The sequence below is a fragment of the Helicoverpa armigera genome, chromosome 10 (genome assembly GCF_030705265.1).
Source record: "Helicoverpa armigera isolate CAAS_96S chromosome 10, ASM3070526v1, whole genome shotgun sequence".
Taxonomy (NCBI): Eukaryota; Metazoa; Arthropoda; class Insecta; order Lepidoptera; family Noctuidae; genus Helicoverpa; species Helicoverpa armigera.
The window spans coordinates 5557257-5574943 of record NC_087129.1 but is presented as its reverse complement, the minus strand read 5'-3'; the positions used below and the strand labels follow the sequence as shown (position 1 = coordinate 5574943).

Genomic DNA, 17687 nt, shown 5'->3' with positions numbered 1-17687 from the left:
ACCTAACCTGAAAAGTTTAATAGAGTACAGTCAACTTAGGTTTAAAGAATTTATTCTCATAAGAACAATTACAGTTCACTTAAAATGAGATACAAAATAGTTCATATCAAAGTAATTTAGATGTCCGCATCTGGCGCGTTGATCACGTCATCGGTTACAAATATGTTTTCTTAATTTAGATTTAAATATATTAATACTTTCACACTTCTTTATTTCTTCCGGTCACTGGTACTGGTCAACTTCAGGTCAGTGGTAACAGTTTTATAGGAAAATCGTACTTATTATTGAGTTAAGGTGCATGACAGTTACCACTGATGTGGCAGTCTGCCGTACATACCTATATCTATGAGTAGGTATTTCATGAATGAAAACACATAACTATTTACGTCAAGGCGTAGCGATTTACGGTTTATGATTCGTAGCATCAATTGTAAACTGAAATTACATAGTTCGGCATGATATCGTAACATATTTGAGGCATGTGGATGTCTGCCGCTACTGCCATCATTGTAGGTCATTCATTCATGATGCACAAATCATTCTCATTGTTACTTATGTAGATATGAAATAAAATTTTTGACTGATGATAGTCACGTGAGTTTATGATTTTATTCCCTGTATGTAGATATTCCCTAAAGTAGAAATATAAGTAGGTACCTACATAAAACATGAAAACTACAAAATTCACATAAAATACACCGAAACTTTTAAAATCTGCGACTTGTTGAATTAATTTATCAGATTTATGTATATCTGATGTAGATATTGCTAGACGTCATATATTGTGTGTGTATGTACCGTTTTGCACCGTGTTATCTCTAGCGACACGTTTGTAAATCAAAGTATAGGTAATTGTTTATATCAAATAAATAGTACTTTTAGAGATCCATTTTGAAAAACACAGTTCGGAATTGATACCTCCTTCTTTTTGGTAAGAGAATTAAAAACAACGTTTGCTATTGCTGTTTCAGGTCTGAGTACTGGACATAGCACATTCGATCTCCAACTAGACAGGTAGGCAAAGTATGATGACTAACTAGATATTTAGTATATAAAAATAAGTTACTGAAAAAAATATATATCGGGTGTGTCGTTCATAATCACATTAAATTAAATGCGTTAATATACTGGTTAATATATGTCGATTAACACAAAGATAAAAGAAAAATACGTAAAAATAAAAAAATGATTTTTTCAAACAAAGTAAATAGAATAAAAATGTGCAAAAATTAGAACACCATATAAAATTCAGTCATTACAAAAACTGAAATTCTCCCTTGAAAACTGACAGCTGTCAACTGATCAAAACATACGATACTCCTAACTTTATCTCTGCTTTACACATGATGTTGTAAATTATAAAAACGAAAAATGACTTCTGTGGTTAAACCACTGAATGGATAAGGTTATTTTTTTTACAATTCGCCATAGAATATCATAAAGTATATGCGATATGATTTAATGTGATTGTGAACGACACACCCGATATATTCTTAAGTAACAAAATAGGTTAGGTAACAGAATTGCGCCATTTTATAACCTATGAGGATCCTACGGAACTGCGAAATAAAGGTAATTCCACAAGATAAACGGGAAAACGATAATTTGTATTAATCGGCAAAATCTTGTTTGATAACATTTACAATTTGGACCAACCTATAAAAATGTAGGCTCAAATCAAAAGACAGTAGTAGTAGTAGTAGTGCAGAGTTTGCCATACTCAAAGATGCGTATAGTGTTAGTGGTCACAGCCTTGCTGGCTGCAGCAGCAGCCTTGCCGACAGATATACCGGAGCCCGGACAACTGGCTCTGGTTCTCGGCGAAGAAGAATTTGAAGACTACCTCGATGCCTGGCTGGAGCTTGAACAATCCAAATCGGCTAACTCTTCCTACACTACTGAAGCCAGGAGCGGTAATTGCCTTTATGTTCAAGTTCTTACAAAAATTGCCAATGTCACCGGTCTAGTTCATAAGATCAAATGTTTTGGCCACAGGTTGCACGCTCAACGTAAACGGAGACTTAGGGCAGCCGCAGCCGGTGTACATCCGCGGTAACAACTATCTGGCCGCCACTGGAAATACCGGCCAGATCCGGCTCAACACTGGCGAACAAGTGACAATCGCGTGCACCGGCTCCGGGCGTACCATCCTGCACCCTAACATCGCTGCTACTAGAGACGTTGCTGTGAGTTTCAATCTTAACGAAAACTTTTAATATATAAAAATATTCGCAGCAGGTACCCTTGTATTAGTTGTGACCTGATTTTTATGTCTGATTTAGTGTTGTGCTGACGTAATTTGTTTTGATCTACCTATAGACAGCAACATGTGTAAGCAACAACTTAGTCTCCGGCGCTGGCTGGTTGAACGGTAACGGAGCCTTCGGACAACTGACTTGTTCCGCACATGCTTTCCATGAAGCTCAATGGACCACCACTCGTTGCTTCAACAACAATCTGGTTATTCGGTTAGTACATATCTTAAATTAAATTGCTGACAAGTTGTCAGTACTTTCCTTCATGGACCAAATTGTTACAGCCAGTAATTCTTATTAACCGAATTAATGTCTCTTTCCAGTGTTGGTTTCATCGTCAACAATGTGTTCTACCCTCTGTACTGGTCATGCTTCGATCAGAACCGTCTTGAAGTTTTATACGTCTGGTATGACCAGAACACCGAAAATGCTGTTCACCAATCTGGAGTTGACAGACCGAGTTGGTTAGGTAATATCAAAGTTACTTTTTTATTGAGGTCACAATTCGTGTTCGCAGTGTGTCCACACCGCACACTGGGTTCACTTGAAAGGCAAATAGAATCGGCAAAAGCGAGCAAACATTTCATGTTCGCAGCATATTTTAAAAATTCTATTAGAATTGTTTCTGAAACCTGAAAGGCTAGCTTTTAAATTTCATAGTAACAGTTTTTTGTTATTTTCGTTTGCAGCTGGAAGTTTCTTCCCCGGCGTTGCCGTGAACACTATGTACACTCAAGTTAATCAGAAAGCAGTCGTCACCCAATTAGTTGGTGCTACATTAGCTGATAAGTACGTCACAACACACCAGTTCATGGCACGTGGTCATCTTGCTGCCAAGAGTGACTACGTCTTCGCCACTGGCCAGCGCGCTACCTTCTACTTCATCAACGCTGCTCCACAGTGGCAGCCATTCAACGCTGGTAACTGGAACTGGCTGGAACAGGTAAATTTTAACGAAACTGTATATACTATTTTATGTTTTGTTTTCGGGTTAGTAAAGTTACTAACATTATTTAATCTTCAGAACCTTCGCGCTCGCATCGGAGCTGCTGGCTACAACACCGTCATCTACACCGGTACCTTCGGAATTTCTCAGTTGCGCGATCAGAACAACCGCCTAGTTGACCTTTACTTGGTTCCAGAGCGTAACCAGCTCCCAGTTCCACTTTACTTCTACAAGGTAAGATCTTGCTTCACAAAATCATCGATATCTCAACACCTAACGTGCTAGGAAATAGGTTTTCTAATCTAAAATCTGTTCTAATTCCAGGTTGTGTACGACGCGTCTCGCCGCATCGGTACAGCGTTCGTGAGCATCAACAACCCCTACTACACGGAGGCCGAGGTTCGTGCTCTGACCTTCTGTACCGACCGCTGCCGCAACAACAACGCCTTCAATTGGCTGAATTGGCAGCCTGACCGTATCGACATCGGATACAGCTTCTGCTGCACAGTTGATGACTTCAGAAGAACTGTGCCCCATCTACCCGCCTTCACCACCAATGGACTTCTTTCTTAAGCTTGACATTATTTTGGTATCTACCATGACGAATAATGTATGATTGTGAACTGTAAATAAACTTTATATTTAATGAAAATATTTGTTTCAATGCCAATGGTTGGTAATTAACAAAGCTTTTTAAATTTATACCGATCACAAATCTAAATTCAGAGATTTTTGTACGACAATGTATGACACAAATACCTAGAACTAGAATGTTTGCGAAATCTACTTTTTGTAAAAGAAAGATGACGTTTGATTTACCGATTACTAAAGTGAGTGACGGTCAAATTAGCGCTTAATGTGGCAGAAACGCAAAGACATGAAAGGATACCGATAACAATAATTTTCTTTGATATGAAAACGGTATATGCAATGAGTAAAAAAATATGTAGAAAGCGGTTTTTCAGTCATTCCACCGGGAAAAAAAAAATGTGAAAAACAGCCCTTTGTGTTTTTTTTTGTATCACATGTGACATTCGTTTTCTTTAACTCTTCTCTTGAAATAATAAATTGAGCAAACGGCTGTTCAAAAATGTTGTATCAAAAATTTTTGTGATTTGAAAACCAGGGAGTCAACCATATTTGTTATTTGAGTTCAAGTTGAAACTGTGAACAAGTAAACACTGCGAAAGATTAACAAATGACAGTCAGAATTAAATGTCATATTTATTTCCCAAGGCAGGAATAAAAATAATTTCGTAGCCTTAGGCGCCTTGGCTTTATTTGCTATATTTTGTACCGATGCTAATCAAATTCTGTAAATTAAGTAAAGGAGGTACCGTTAAACGCCATTTAATTTGTTTAAAATTGTTGTATAGCCAGTTTGTGAACTTAATTCTCACTTGACTGATTTGTTCGAAACAATTCTGCTCGTTAAAAGCGAATCTAAGATCAAAACATTTTGTCGTGATAAACAAGTCAGAAAGGGTTTCCTCAGTCACTCTATCATTTAAATCGCTCTTATCGTTCAATAAGTAAATCGTGACATCTTCTTTAAGGAGATAAGAGATACTCGGAACGAGAAAAATGTGTCATTTGCCCTTTATTTCGTACCTTATAAATAAGCACAGCAGGCGGGAAAGGCACAAAAAGGCACTTATTTCACAAGAGGCACTTGCCCTGACAGGAAACATCGCACAAAAAGATAAAATGATTGAAGTTCTAATTTATATAAATAAAATTATCTTCCGCTATTTGTGACGTCATAAGAAAAATGAGCCCACATGCATGCCTTGTTATCAAGTTATTTTTATTCAGTGTCATGTTGGTAATTATTAATACACATATTATTTTAGGGATCTATGTTTATTGTTTTAAATTGCTAGAATGCGTTAAAAAAACAAGCTACAGCAGCAATTGCAGTAATTGACAGCTTTTATTTGTCCTCTGTAGAAGTGGCCTGAAGTAGATCGAACTGAAATATATGTAGGTCAATTAAAATTAAAAGTTCCCAATTTTTATCAGAAGTATCTCGGTACTTATATACTTTTCATATTTATCTTTGATCCAATCATATGAAAACGAATTCAAATGTACACAAACCAAACTATCGTACCTATTATTAATGGTACGTACATTCCATACCATATAATCTTTCATCGTTAGGATTAGAGGATATACATAGTTTAAAAATTGATTAACCTCACTCTTATCATCATTATCAGAATAGCTTCTTAAATCTATTCATATTAAACACAAATGATAAATCATTGATTTAAAATCTAGTAGTCTTATCAAGGCGAAGAAGAAGATGAAAATACCTCGTGTCGCGTTTCTGTATACCTACGTATTTGTGTGTTTAGCTACATAGACTCACATGAGACTAAGATTCTAAGGTAGTTGTCGGGGCGACGGATTCACGTTCTAAATTAGGCACGGCGGCGGCCCGTTAAGTTTACACCCGCAGGGGTATAACTACTTGACTTTGACTGACTTTGTAAGTTTGATTTCGGTTTGACTTGGAAGCAAACCCGAGACCTCGTTGACGGCACTCACGTCTTACAGCTATATCCTGAAGAATGTATAACTTACCGCAGTATAGTCCGACAAAGCAACGGTAGGACTTTTTTTGACTTAACAAAACCACCTACGGAACTAAAACGCGAAGACACCATTTTTGGCAAGAGTGATAAAATAATTAATCCGTTAATTCGTATAATGATAGATTGTCAATTTTCAGTTGGATAGATAGATAACTCATTTTTGTATCACTAAGACAAAGGCTGGTATAAAAATGAAGACATGACTCAACGCAGCAGTAGTGCCGAGCGTGCCTTACTCAGGATGCGTTCAGTGTTAGTGCTCACAGCCCTGCTGGCTGCAGCGGCGGCCTTGCCGTCAGTGTCGGATATACCGGAGCCAGGACAACTGGCTCTGGTTCTCGGCGAAGATGACTTTGAAGACTACCTCGATGCCTGGCTGGAGCTTGAACAATCTAAGAACGCTTCCAATGTAGAAGCTGGACCCAGGAGCGGTAAATTTTTGACTCCGTTAATGATTCAACTATCGGGAATACTATGCCTATTTGACGGCAGTAGGTGATCTAGGTACACCTGCGAATCATGATAAAAGTATTTGCTTATATCTTATTCAGGGTGCACGTTGAGAATAAACGGAGATCTGGGACAGCCGCAGCCTGTGTACCTCCGCGGTAACAGGTACTTGGCTGCTAACGGTAATACCGGTCAGATCCGTTTGAACACCGGCGAAAATGTGGTGGTCGCCTGCACCGGCTCCGGTCGCACCATACAGCACCCTAACATTATTGCTTCAAGGAACGTCGCTGTAAGTTATCATCTCAAGAAATATATTTAACGCTTTCTTAATTGTAATCGAGCCAATCAAGTCTCTCAATAATCTTGTTTCTTAAGAGAAGAGTCACTGCACATCTACTCCATTCTTATATATTGACTAATCACGGTAAAAATATGTACTAAAGATGATGATTGTAGTAATTATACAACTTAATCAAATCAAAAGCCTACCTATGATACTATAAAAAAAACACAACTTAAAAGAAAAGTACTCTATTCTTCCTCCTTTTAGACGGCGACATGTGTAAACAACAACCTGGTCTCCGGCGCTGGCTGGTTGAACGGTAACCGTGCCTTCGGTCAGCTGACCTGCTCCACACACTCACACCACGAAGCTCAGGGAACTAACACTCGTTGCTGGAATAATAACCTCGTTATTCGGTAAGTAATTATAATTTTGAAATTTCAAGAACAAATTACACTTTTTCTTAAATCGTAGGATCACCAACTCATTTTATCTCTACGTACAGTTCGAATCAAAGTTTGAACTGAGCGTTAAAATTGGGCATTTATCGTATCTGTATCGATCATCCTCATAGCCCTATTTTTTTGTCAATATGAGGTAATTTGAACTTTGAACGTCTTTCATTATTTGAATTGATCGTACATCATAGTACTTTTGTAGTTTTTCTTGGATTCAGATTATTTTCAAGATTTCTCTAAAGTAACTTAATGCAGGCATGATTAATTAATCCATGATGGATTACAATAATATCCAATTGTTTTTCAAAAAATTCTTATCTAGATTCGATTGCTGAAAACAAAAAAAGTTTCTTAGAACAAAGAGAGACGTTTTTATCAGTTAAAATGGGTGTTATTTTCTGAAGTGATTAATTAATTATTAATTACCTAAATTATGACATTGCAAAAATCAGGTGATCACGATTATGTCTAATTTGCCTTTAAGAATTAGCAGAGCTCCTTAGGCCTTACTCCAGCATCCTAGATCTTAGTTAAAGATCTTAGTACGTTTTTGCTTATTTTGTTTTTACTTTGATTTTGTTCACAGTGTGGGTTTCATCGTCAACAATGTATTCTACCCGCTGTACTGGTCTTGCTTCAACCAGGCTCGTATGGAAGTCATCTACGTGTGGTATGACCAGACTCGTGAAAACGCTGTTCATCAAACCGGCGTTGACAGACCTAGCTGGCTGGGTAATTATAGTTCAAACGCTTTTCTTGTTATTTTATCATTCTGAACCAGCTAACATTCACTACGTCGTAATGAATTCGGCTAGAGCGAGCGAACGATATCATGGTTAAAACATTTCTGAACAAACATTGGGATTGGAAGTGAAAGTAAATATTAGTTCAGGGTAGTAAGTGCAAAAGCCTTCAGAATCACAACTAACACACATACTTTTTTATAGCTGGAAGCTTCTTCCCTGGTGTTGCCGTGAACACAATGTACACTCAAGCTAATCAGAGGACGGTCTTGACCCGTTACGTTGGTGCGCAATTAGCTGACAGATATCTGACTAGCCACCAGTTCTTGGCTCGTGGTCATCTTGCTGCTAAGAGTGACTACGTCTTTGCTACTGGCCAGCGCGCTACTTTCTACTTCATTAATGCTGCTCCTCAGTGGCAGCCATTCAACGCTGGCAACTGGAATTGGCTGGAACAGGTATTCTATTCGACGTCTGTTTACAACAAATATTGTCGCTGGGTAACATAAATTAACTTCTGTTTAATAACCTGCAGAATCTCCGTGCCCGAATCGGAGCTGCTGGCTACAACACCGTCATCTACACCGGTACCTTCGGAGTGACTCAGTTACGTGATCAGAACAATCGCTTTGTTGATATCTACCTTGTGCCTGAGCGCAACCAGATCCCAGTTCCTCTATACTACTACAAGGTAAGTTTGAGCTTCGAACAAAGTTTTTTATTTAATTTTATGCTCCCTTATTATGGCCTTGAAACGTAAGTCTCATCTTCTTCGTCACCCTAACAGGTGGTGTACGACGCATCTCGCCGCATCGGCACAGCATTCGTGAGCATCAACAACCCCTACTACACGCTTGCTGAGGCGCGCGCTCGTCAGTTCTGTACCGACCGCTGCCGCAACAACAACGCCTTCAACTGGCTGAGGTGGCAGCCCGACCGCATCGACATCGGATACAGTTTCTGCTGCACCATTGACGATTTCAGAAGAACCGTGCCCCATCTACCCGCGTTCACAACCAACGGGCTCCTCTCTTAAGTTTAACGTAATACTCATATACTTAATCATGTTAATAAATCAAAACTTTTATTGTTAATATTATGTTTACCAAATATACTCATTTTATGTATTTTATAACAAAAGGCAATTTTTTTATTACATACCTATATTTTTCATTAAAACATTTTTCAAGTAGGTTCTACTGTTTTAGGTATTATCACAAAACATAGCTCCAAATTATATCAATCCTAAACCCGTTGTAAAATCTCTCTAGTTCCTAAAACATGACTATTTATTGTCCTAGAACAAAAATCACTGCATAAAATTCGGCCACACAAAGGTGAACAAAACGGACATTGCATTCGAAACGGAACAATCTAAATAGTCATTGATTTTCCGGCCAAAACTCCTTTTTTAGGCTTTAGTATAAGAGTTCAAAGTCATACATTTTTAAGCGAGTCGGAAAAGGTTTCTTGTCTCAGAAAGGTTGCGGGTCTGAAATGGGTAGCCTTTTAGTTAGACGTCGCCGTTGCGCTAATCGCTCTTTGAAATTTTTATGTCCCTCGACGATTGCTTTTTAAAAGCGACAGACAAATAGATCACTGTGTGACTTTTTTTGAGATGTTATTTGATTGTATCTAATTCATGTCGTTAAATTGTTTATTAGTTTATTGTCTAGGCTATCTCCAAATATTGACTCTGGATGCTGAAATAGGCAAGCAAATATTTGAAATACCTAACAACTAAAGCTAAGTTAATATTCCCGCTTTCCTTACTTGGAGCAGAAGCAATTTTGGGGCATAAATTAAAACGTTACCAGGGTGCCACGAATGTGTGTTACGAAAATACAGTTGGGGTCACGCGTGACGTCATTGACCTGTCATTTTGTACGAGCATAGCGATTTATATTGCGCCAGAAATTACTTGAACCTTGTCTTCTTTTATATTTTGTGATTTTTTTAGGTTACCAGGATGATTTACACTGTACAATGTGATGTCAACGAATTAAGTTTTGTATATTGGATCGACAAAAGAGAAGGAAGCACCATACAACATTTTTACGAGTTGAGAGGGTAATATTAAATGACAGTATACATATAGAGGAATATACGACGGTGGAGAACTCCACGTGCGTTTTATTCGACGTAAGATATTCGGAACCTTATCTAATAACCAGCCCATAAACTCGTGGAAATAAAAACGCAATAAAGTCGAATATAGTGCGTGATATTGTTGTCACAATAGAGCAAAGAGGATTTTAGAAAACTGTGTCAAAATACAAAGCTGAAGCTTGCTAAAGAAATATATGTATATTCCGATACGATTGTGGATATCAAAGAAATTCGTAAACTTATTTCTTATATAAGCAAATATCTGCGTTGAAATATAAGCTGATTTACAGAACATCTTGGAACGCGAGTCGTAAAGGCGCTATGTATCGCATAAGTCAGGTTCCATTGAACTAAGCTGAGAGCGTTACGTATATAAAATAACTAAACTAAGAAATAACAAACTTATATACATATTCAGCGTCTAACGACCTAATGGGCGCTCGCTAAGTTGCTTAAATCCCAAACTGATACAACTTTGTTGGCATGCAAAGTTGGAGTTCTCTTTGCTTGTATTATAAATAGATCGTTGAGTACACAATAAGAAGGTTTTTAACTCTGAATAGTCACTGAGAAGTAAAGCAAGGGAAAGGCTTTCAGCCTTGTCCCAAAGGGTTTTAGATTACCTAAGCTTGTTGAATGCATTTACATGTTGAAATACAGTGAGACGTGCAAAATGTACATTTTAAGCGCGAAGAGATAAAGTAATCTCTTTCATTGCTTACGTGCAAGCGACTTAAGCCTGACCTCTTTTTTCACCTTTCATATTGTTACCGTAAGAAGTAAAGCCCTGAAGTAAGTCTAAACAAAAATTTAAGACTTTGAGGGAAATCACAAGGGCTTTCTAATTTGTCAGTCATTATGTATAAGTTAGTATAATATCAGATATTTTAATAGGACAATCATACCTTTAGCTTAGCGTAGGTCGATGTAGAAACCTAAACAAGGCACTGGATAATCTTTGGCAGTTCTTTATCTACTTATGAATGAAACAATTAGCAATTGGAATACTGAAATGTTTCTGCTAGATCAAATCTGTTATCCTTATGGAGGAAGCAATCACTCAACCACTGCGTGAAGCTCTTCTACGGAATAAAGCGGGATCTATTCCCGGGATCGGTTAGATTCGATTAGGGAAACTGGTTTAGTTTGCGATAGAGATGCTCCTCTAGAACGCTAATGTGAAATGCGGTAGAAGGTCCTCAAAGACGGTACTCGTTAGTCGGCAAACGAATTATCCTAACTACAATACAAATAATGTCACTTGACGCTCGTGGTCACTCCTGTTATGTGAATACAAGACTCAGGTTAGCCAGATGTGACTAATTCTATAAAATCAATGTGCTATTGCTGAAATCAACACAACATGATATACTAACAGAATAAAACGTTATCAGTCGAACAATTTAATCAATTAATCAGACTTTAGAAGTAAATGATAACAGTATCGAAAAACAAAATTAGACTACGGTTTCCTAATGATTAATTCAAGTTTGTACCTAGTCAAATTCCTTGTATCCAATTTTCATTTGTTGCTGATGTACGCTCGTAGCTTATTTAATTGCAGGGCAATAACTCTTATTATCATCTTACTGTCAAAATATCAGGTTTCGGTAAAAATGATGACGATCTTACGTTAAATTTAGATAAATTATTTTCCATATTATGATGTGGCGATGTGGCTACGACGTAGCCACTGGCGTAGCGACCACCAAATCAATTCTATAGGCAGCCCGTCAAGTTTTACTTTTTAATCTTACTATCTGCCTTTTGTTTTCTTATACTGAGGCAAAAGAACATCTTACAAAAATTATTTTTCAGAGTAACATTTTCCTTGTTTTATTATGCAAGGTACTTCTTTTGAAGTGTTGGCTGTACCCTTCTGGAATAAAGATTAAAGTGCTTGATAATTGTAGGTTCTGTAGTCTTTCTGGCCCTTTTCTTTATTCTAAACTTAACATAACTTTTCAAATGAATGGGCTGAAGACAACTTGAGTTTTCAACTCGACTCCCAAAAGGTATGAATAGAATATAAAATCATAGTAAAGTTCATGTATTGTTCTTACTTTTTATTCATAAGGGCAGCGGATAAAATGAAACTCAAATTAGGTCGTACTTTATTTATTGTTCTTTCAGTGTACTTGATTTTAATAATTATATTTAAAATAGTGACTTTATTGAGTGCAAAAATAAGTATCATGTACTTACATTGAAATTAGTGCTCTCAAAACTCTAGTTTTACTTATTACCATTTAATTTTCAATAGTTTACATAATAATATCCAGTTTGGTACTACAGAGTAATTGAATAAGTAGACAGTGCTGTTACACACATTTCGTAAAAGTACCTACTTAAATAGATCATTATGCTTTTTCTTGGTAAACTATTTTGAAAAAGGCTAATTTATTTTACAATGTATATGGATTTATAAATTATTATTTATTGCACACCTTTTATATGTATGTAGTTACTATGAGGTAGAGAACACGAAAAAGATTTAGACAAAAACTGGCTTGAATATTAAAAGTAGTTGAGCAAAGTTCTTACTAACAGCTAATGCATATTCTGTATGTGGGGGCGCTGTGTGGTTGCACGTCTTAAGTTAGTAGCATAGTGACGCACGATGCATAATCTCGACGTGTTTGCAGGGAGCCGGCGGCGGCGTGGCGGCCGCGTGTCGCACAGAAACTGCAGCTTATCGCCACAATCTTCACGAGCCCTGTTGTTCGACACTTTACATCGTACGACAAAGCTTATACACATATCTAATCTCATAACATACAATGCTTATTTCACAGGTGAAAAACAATAACACATAAAAGCTGGATATGTTGTTCAACAAAAAAATTACCGAAAGGTCATCAATATTATCTATTAATAACTATACTAAGGGGACAATATTACGTACAAATAATTAATCATATAATACGTATCAGCTTCAATATTACAGTATTATTTATAGCATTAAGTTGTATGTCAGGACAATTAGAATTGTAACTTCGGCAAAGCAGTTTATATAACCATAGCAATCTAATGTGTACGTAAGAGTTATATTTTGTGGGGCCTCGGCAAACTTGGGAGTTGAAGTAGCAGGAAACACCATTAGCTATTAATCATTTAATTAACCTCATAGTGAGTACATACATATTGATCTATTGCCATAAACACTCTCGCATCGTACGTCGCAGCTGCCAATTTATACAAGATTGTGTCTTTTACATTATTTACCATAAAGTTTATTAGATTAAAATACATTTTACCTTAATAAGTACACACGGTAAAGGAACATTTGGATAGACCACGTGACGTGTGCTCGGTGGTTCGCTGTTGTTATACCTTGGTATACCTTATTGCTTACTTTGTTTTACGTACAGGCAGGATATAAAGTGAGCTAAGTGGTTCGTACTATCAAAAACATCAATGTGAAAATAAAACATGAAATATAAAACGTAACAATCGACTCAGCACTGCGTATGATATCTTTAGCGTATATCTCATTTACATATTATGCTCAAAAATTTAAAAATGCGAGTTTGATCACTTGCTTAGGGGTTCCGCTTCGTCGACTTAGCGAAAATGATTTTTCCGACAAAAAACCCAACTCTTGTTAAATACATACTGCGAAGGTTCGTGCGGTCAAAGTTTTCGTACCTTATATTGGTTTTCCGTTGTAACGGGCACTTAAAGATGCATGAAGGAGCAAAGTAATGTCCAGCCGGGTCACCATGGGTGAGGTCCAGGGACCACTTACGGTACAAAATTTAGAAATATTTTCCACTTGGCATAGAAAAAATGGTGAGTTGGGTAACCGAGGCAGCCAACTTTCGTAGAATGTTAAAGTAAAAAGAGAACGGCTCTTGATAATAAGAGTTATTATGGGTATAAATAGGAAGAATATTATATTTCACAGTGGCTTTTATTGTTAATAATAAAACTTGATGCTTTCCATTCTCGCAAACTTAATTACTGAGCTATTATCTATTGTTTATTTGGAAGCGGAACCCCGAAACGAAGCTTCTCATGAAATTATGTATTTATAACAAGTGCCTACACTTTTAGATCATAATTCATTTCATGACTTTTATAGAAGAACGTCTCAATATAAAAAAGACAATATAATGAAAGACAAAGAAAATATAAAACATATTAAAAGCATAGGAATCTAGACCTCGAATGGAATGCTGCATGTGCTTAGGGAACTAGTTCAAACTTAAAGAAAAAAACAAACAGCAGTATCAATTAAATACTGGAATTTTACTAACCGTACAATAATTTACACATTGGCTATAATAACGAAGATCTATAACAGACTTAGTATACTCGTATCAACACAACCTGTTAAAGAATCCCGAAGCGAGAGTTCTCTCTAGGAGTTTGTCCACGTGCCCGTAGTATGTGTATGCGTCGGTATTTGAGTTGTTTTCCTACGCATAATTAATAGATTAAAGTTCGTAGGCTCCTATTCGCCGATGCCTGCGGGCAAGCCGCCAAGTGGCATATCGTCGAGCATTATACATTGTAGAACAGGTGTAACATTATACCGGCTGACATTTAAAGGAACGATGTAAAAAATATCAGTACAAGAAAATAGTGGTAAAAAATAAAGCTACAAACGGACAACAACACTCAAAACAACAGTCCTGAAAAACAAACGAATGTCTATGTTGCACCATTTTTTAATGGATACAAGTTTCCATTGAAACCGGCAGTTTTTGTAAAGCTCGTTCAAAGTCGTTTGATGTTTACTTTCGCAGTCATAACAATTTGATATCATAAATTGATTGATCATATCTCTACATTACGGAGTATTGAGATTTTATTATTTTTTTAAATAGTAAGCATATGCGTATTTTCTATTCCTTTAAACATATCAGTCGGTATAGTGTTAATCTTTATTCCCAGGCGCCACGGAGAAGGCATGTCAAGGCAGAAAATAATGCAACACAGGTAAGTATATGTCACCGTAAGATTACAAACATCGTTAGATTACAATCTATCTCGAGAGATTGTAAACTGTCGAATTATTGTGAACCGTAACATCTGATTGCAATTAAACGCATTATTTTTCGCTATATTATAATCTATCGATGAGAAATTGTCAAATTGTCAACTGTCCGAAAGCTCTCCCTGACTGGTCAGTCTTTTTGTAAGATCGACCAATAATCCGTTCTGTTCCCATGGAGTTCCCGTAGAGTTAGGAATTAAATAGAGGTGTCAGTTAAATAAAATAAATGCTCTTCAAAAATTCTTCAAGGATTTATTATTTAGTACGAGTATGTAATTAATATTCCATATGGAGAGAACAAATTGTAACGAAATATTTATTCTTCAAACACAAATTGAAATTGGAAACATATTGATTTCTGACACTTCCGCGAATATTAGACATTTAAATAAAACTACTTTTACGGATTTTATCGCGGTTATATTATATTATTTAATCCCGACGTTTAAAACCGACCGCGATAAAATCCGTAAAAGTAGTTTTATTTAAATGAAATTGGAAAATTATAAGAAACTTTTATAAAAAAAAAAACAAAACAATTAGGTAGTTTGTCTTCAAACACAAATTCATTCCTAACTCTACGGGAACTCCATGGCAACAGAACGGCTGGTCGTGATTGGTCGATCTTACAAAAAGACTGACCAATCAGGGAGAGCTTTCGGACAGTTGACAATTTGACAATTTCTCATCGATAGATTATAATATAGCGAAAAATAATGCGTTTAATTGCAATCAGATGTTACGGTTCACAATAATTCGACAGTTTACAATCTCTCGAGATAGATTGTAATCTAACGATGTTTGTAATCTTACGGTGACATATATATAGTGGGTTTGCCGCATAATTCTAGTAAATATTCGTTCCAAAAGCCGCTCTCACTTAACAAGAGCTTAAAATGTTTAACCTAGTGATATTCATTTTCCTTTCTTAGACAGAACTTGGTCATGAGATATAATTACTAATCGTGTAAAGAGTCACACGATATACTACTTGAATGAAGGCCTCCATTACAGTATGTACAACACTAAGTATAATAATATCTCATAGGAAAAGTATCACTAACGATTTAAAGATTAAACTGGCGCCACAAATATAGGCTCTAATATTATAATATCTCACTTTTAAATATTCATATTATTAAGACGTAACACGCGCAGAATAATTTATAATCTACCCAATGCGACATCGACTCGACGTTCGTTATGACGCGTCGACGCTGCAGTGGGTAGCACTTACCGATACGATGCAGCAGAGATACTCGCAACGTGGTAGTAACAAGCCCGAAGGTGAAAGTCATCTCTTCAACACGACGAGTTCGTTTCTACATAATATTATGTTAAATATCAAAAACGTCTATCTACAATCACAAATTAAGAAACTCACAAAACAGTGTTATGTATAATGTTGCATATCGTGTCACTTACGACATAAATGAACTTACATTTTTACATTACGACCAAAATTCTCACAGCTTTGTCTTTCATTGTTCGCTTTTCAGCGAGTAGTAGGTACGAGTAAATTCGATAAACACTAAACTATTAGGTACATCTACTAGTAGAGGTATTGGCGTAATAGACATAAACAACACTTAGCGATTCAAACTCGTACAAACGCACAAATCATTTAGGAGATACATAGTTAGACGAGATAATAAATAACAATCGGACGGCGAGCGTGACCGCCGCCTAAACATTCCACAAGTGAGTGCACTTAGCTTTACTCTAACGTAGTATGAGATAACAATCCAGTAAAACTATATTACAATAAACACATGACCGCTCATTACTATGACGAACAGAAATAAACATTACACCGTAATACGGATACATACAAATACTGAGATCATAATAAATACAACACCGATCATATCAGCGCTGTACAACTCAGTAGTATAAAATTTAGCCTTAGACGTTAAATTATTATTGCCGAAGACTATAGTAAGAATATAGAACACTTATACAAGAAATATTGCATCAAAAACAATATAATATATAACAATATTTAAGTATTTAGGCCTAATCGAGTAAACAGTATAGCTTTATCAAAACAACTAAGTCACATTGATGTAAAATACGTAAAACAAATAACTGGCAACACAACAGATTACACGAACATTGTACTATCACAACTGTACTCATTGGGGTCCGCAGAGGCATTCATAAGATGAATAAATCGCATAGGAAGTTTTCTCATTATCACAAAGACTTACCATTCCGAAGAGTAAGAGTAAGTTAAGGTCCCATGGATTCATAATTGAAGTAATTTAGAAGAAAATCTGGAAAGGCGAATCGTCGGTAAAGCGATGTAAAATTTATTCTAAAATATACAAGTACTTAGAAAGGTTCTTTTGACAGAACACAAAAGGTCGACATCGTGAATGTATCCTTTAGCATTATCTTCTGCTTGCCAACGCTCACGTGTTCAGATATGTCAGGCTTATTTCACGCGAGAGGTTTGCTTTTTTAATATCTTCACATAAAAATTGAAGGATTTATTTATGTCGGCTGCGTTCTGAGTGGCAGAATCTGTTTTGATGGCAGTAAACAGTCTTCATAGAGAGTGCGGCATCAGTGTCTGCAGACGGCAAATATTAATCACACTCAGTCTCAAGCAAATCCCCGCATTCACAATTTGTGAAAGCTATCATGTTCAGTATACCATTTCAGGTTTGAGTTTTTCATTTTGTATTCATATAGGAGTGCGGGATACATTCCATTGTCTTGTTGTTGATACAACACACGGGAAAGGCACACACTTTTACTTCAGAGCAGTTTCATAGTTCATGAAAACACTCACTCCTTATAATAGAAAAGAGATTTTTAAACAAAATGCGAAAA

At 36.5% G+C, this 17687-nt stretch overlaps 1 protein-coding gene across 1 annotated transcript; it reads left to right on the top strand.

The window, feature by feature from the left end:
- The first annotated feature begins 1680 nt into the window (after positions 1-1680).
- On the top strand, positions 1681-8774 carry LOC110377300 (uncharacterized). Its single transcript, XM_064036628.1, has 14 exons — positions 1681-1913; positions 1996-2186; positions 2320-2468; positions 2579-2724; positions 2945-3198; positions 3280-3435; positions 3526-3772; positions 5975-6232; positions 6353-6543; positions 6805-6953; positions 7582-7727; positions 7943-8196; positions 8274-8429; positions 8526-8774. The coding sequence occupies exons 1-14, from the start codon at positions 1727-1729 to the stop codon at positions 8772-8774; spliced, it is 2733 nt and encodes a 910-aa protein (XP_063892698.1). The 5' UTR covers positions 1681-1726.
- Positions 8775-17687: the final 8913 nt, after the last annotated feature.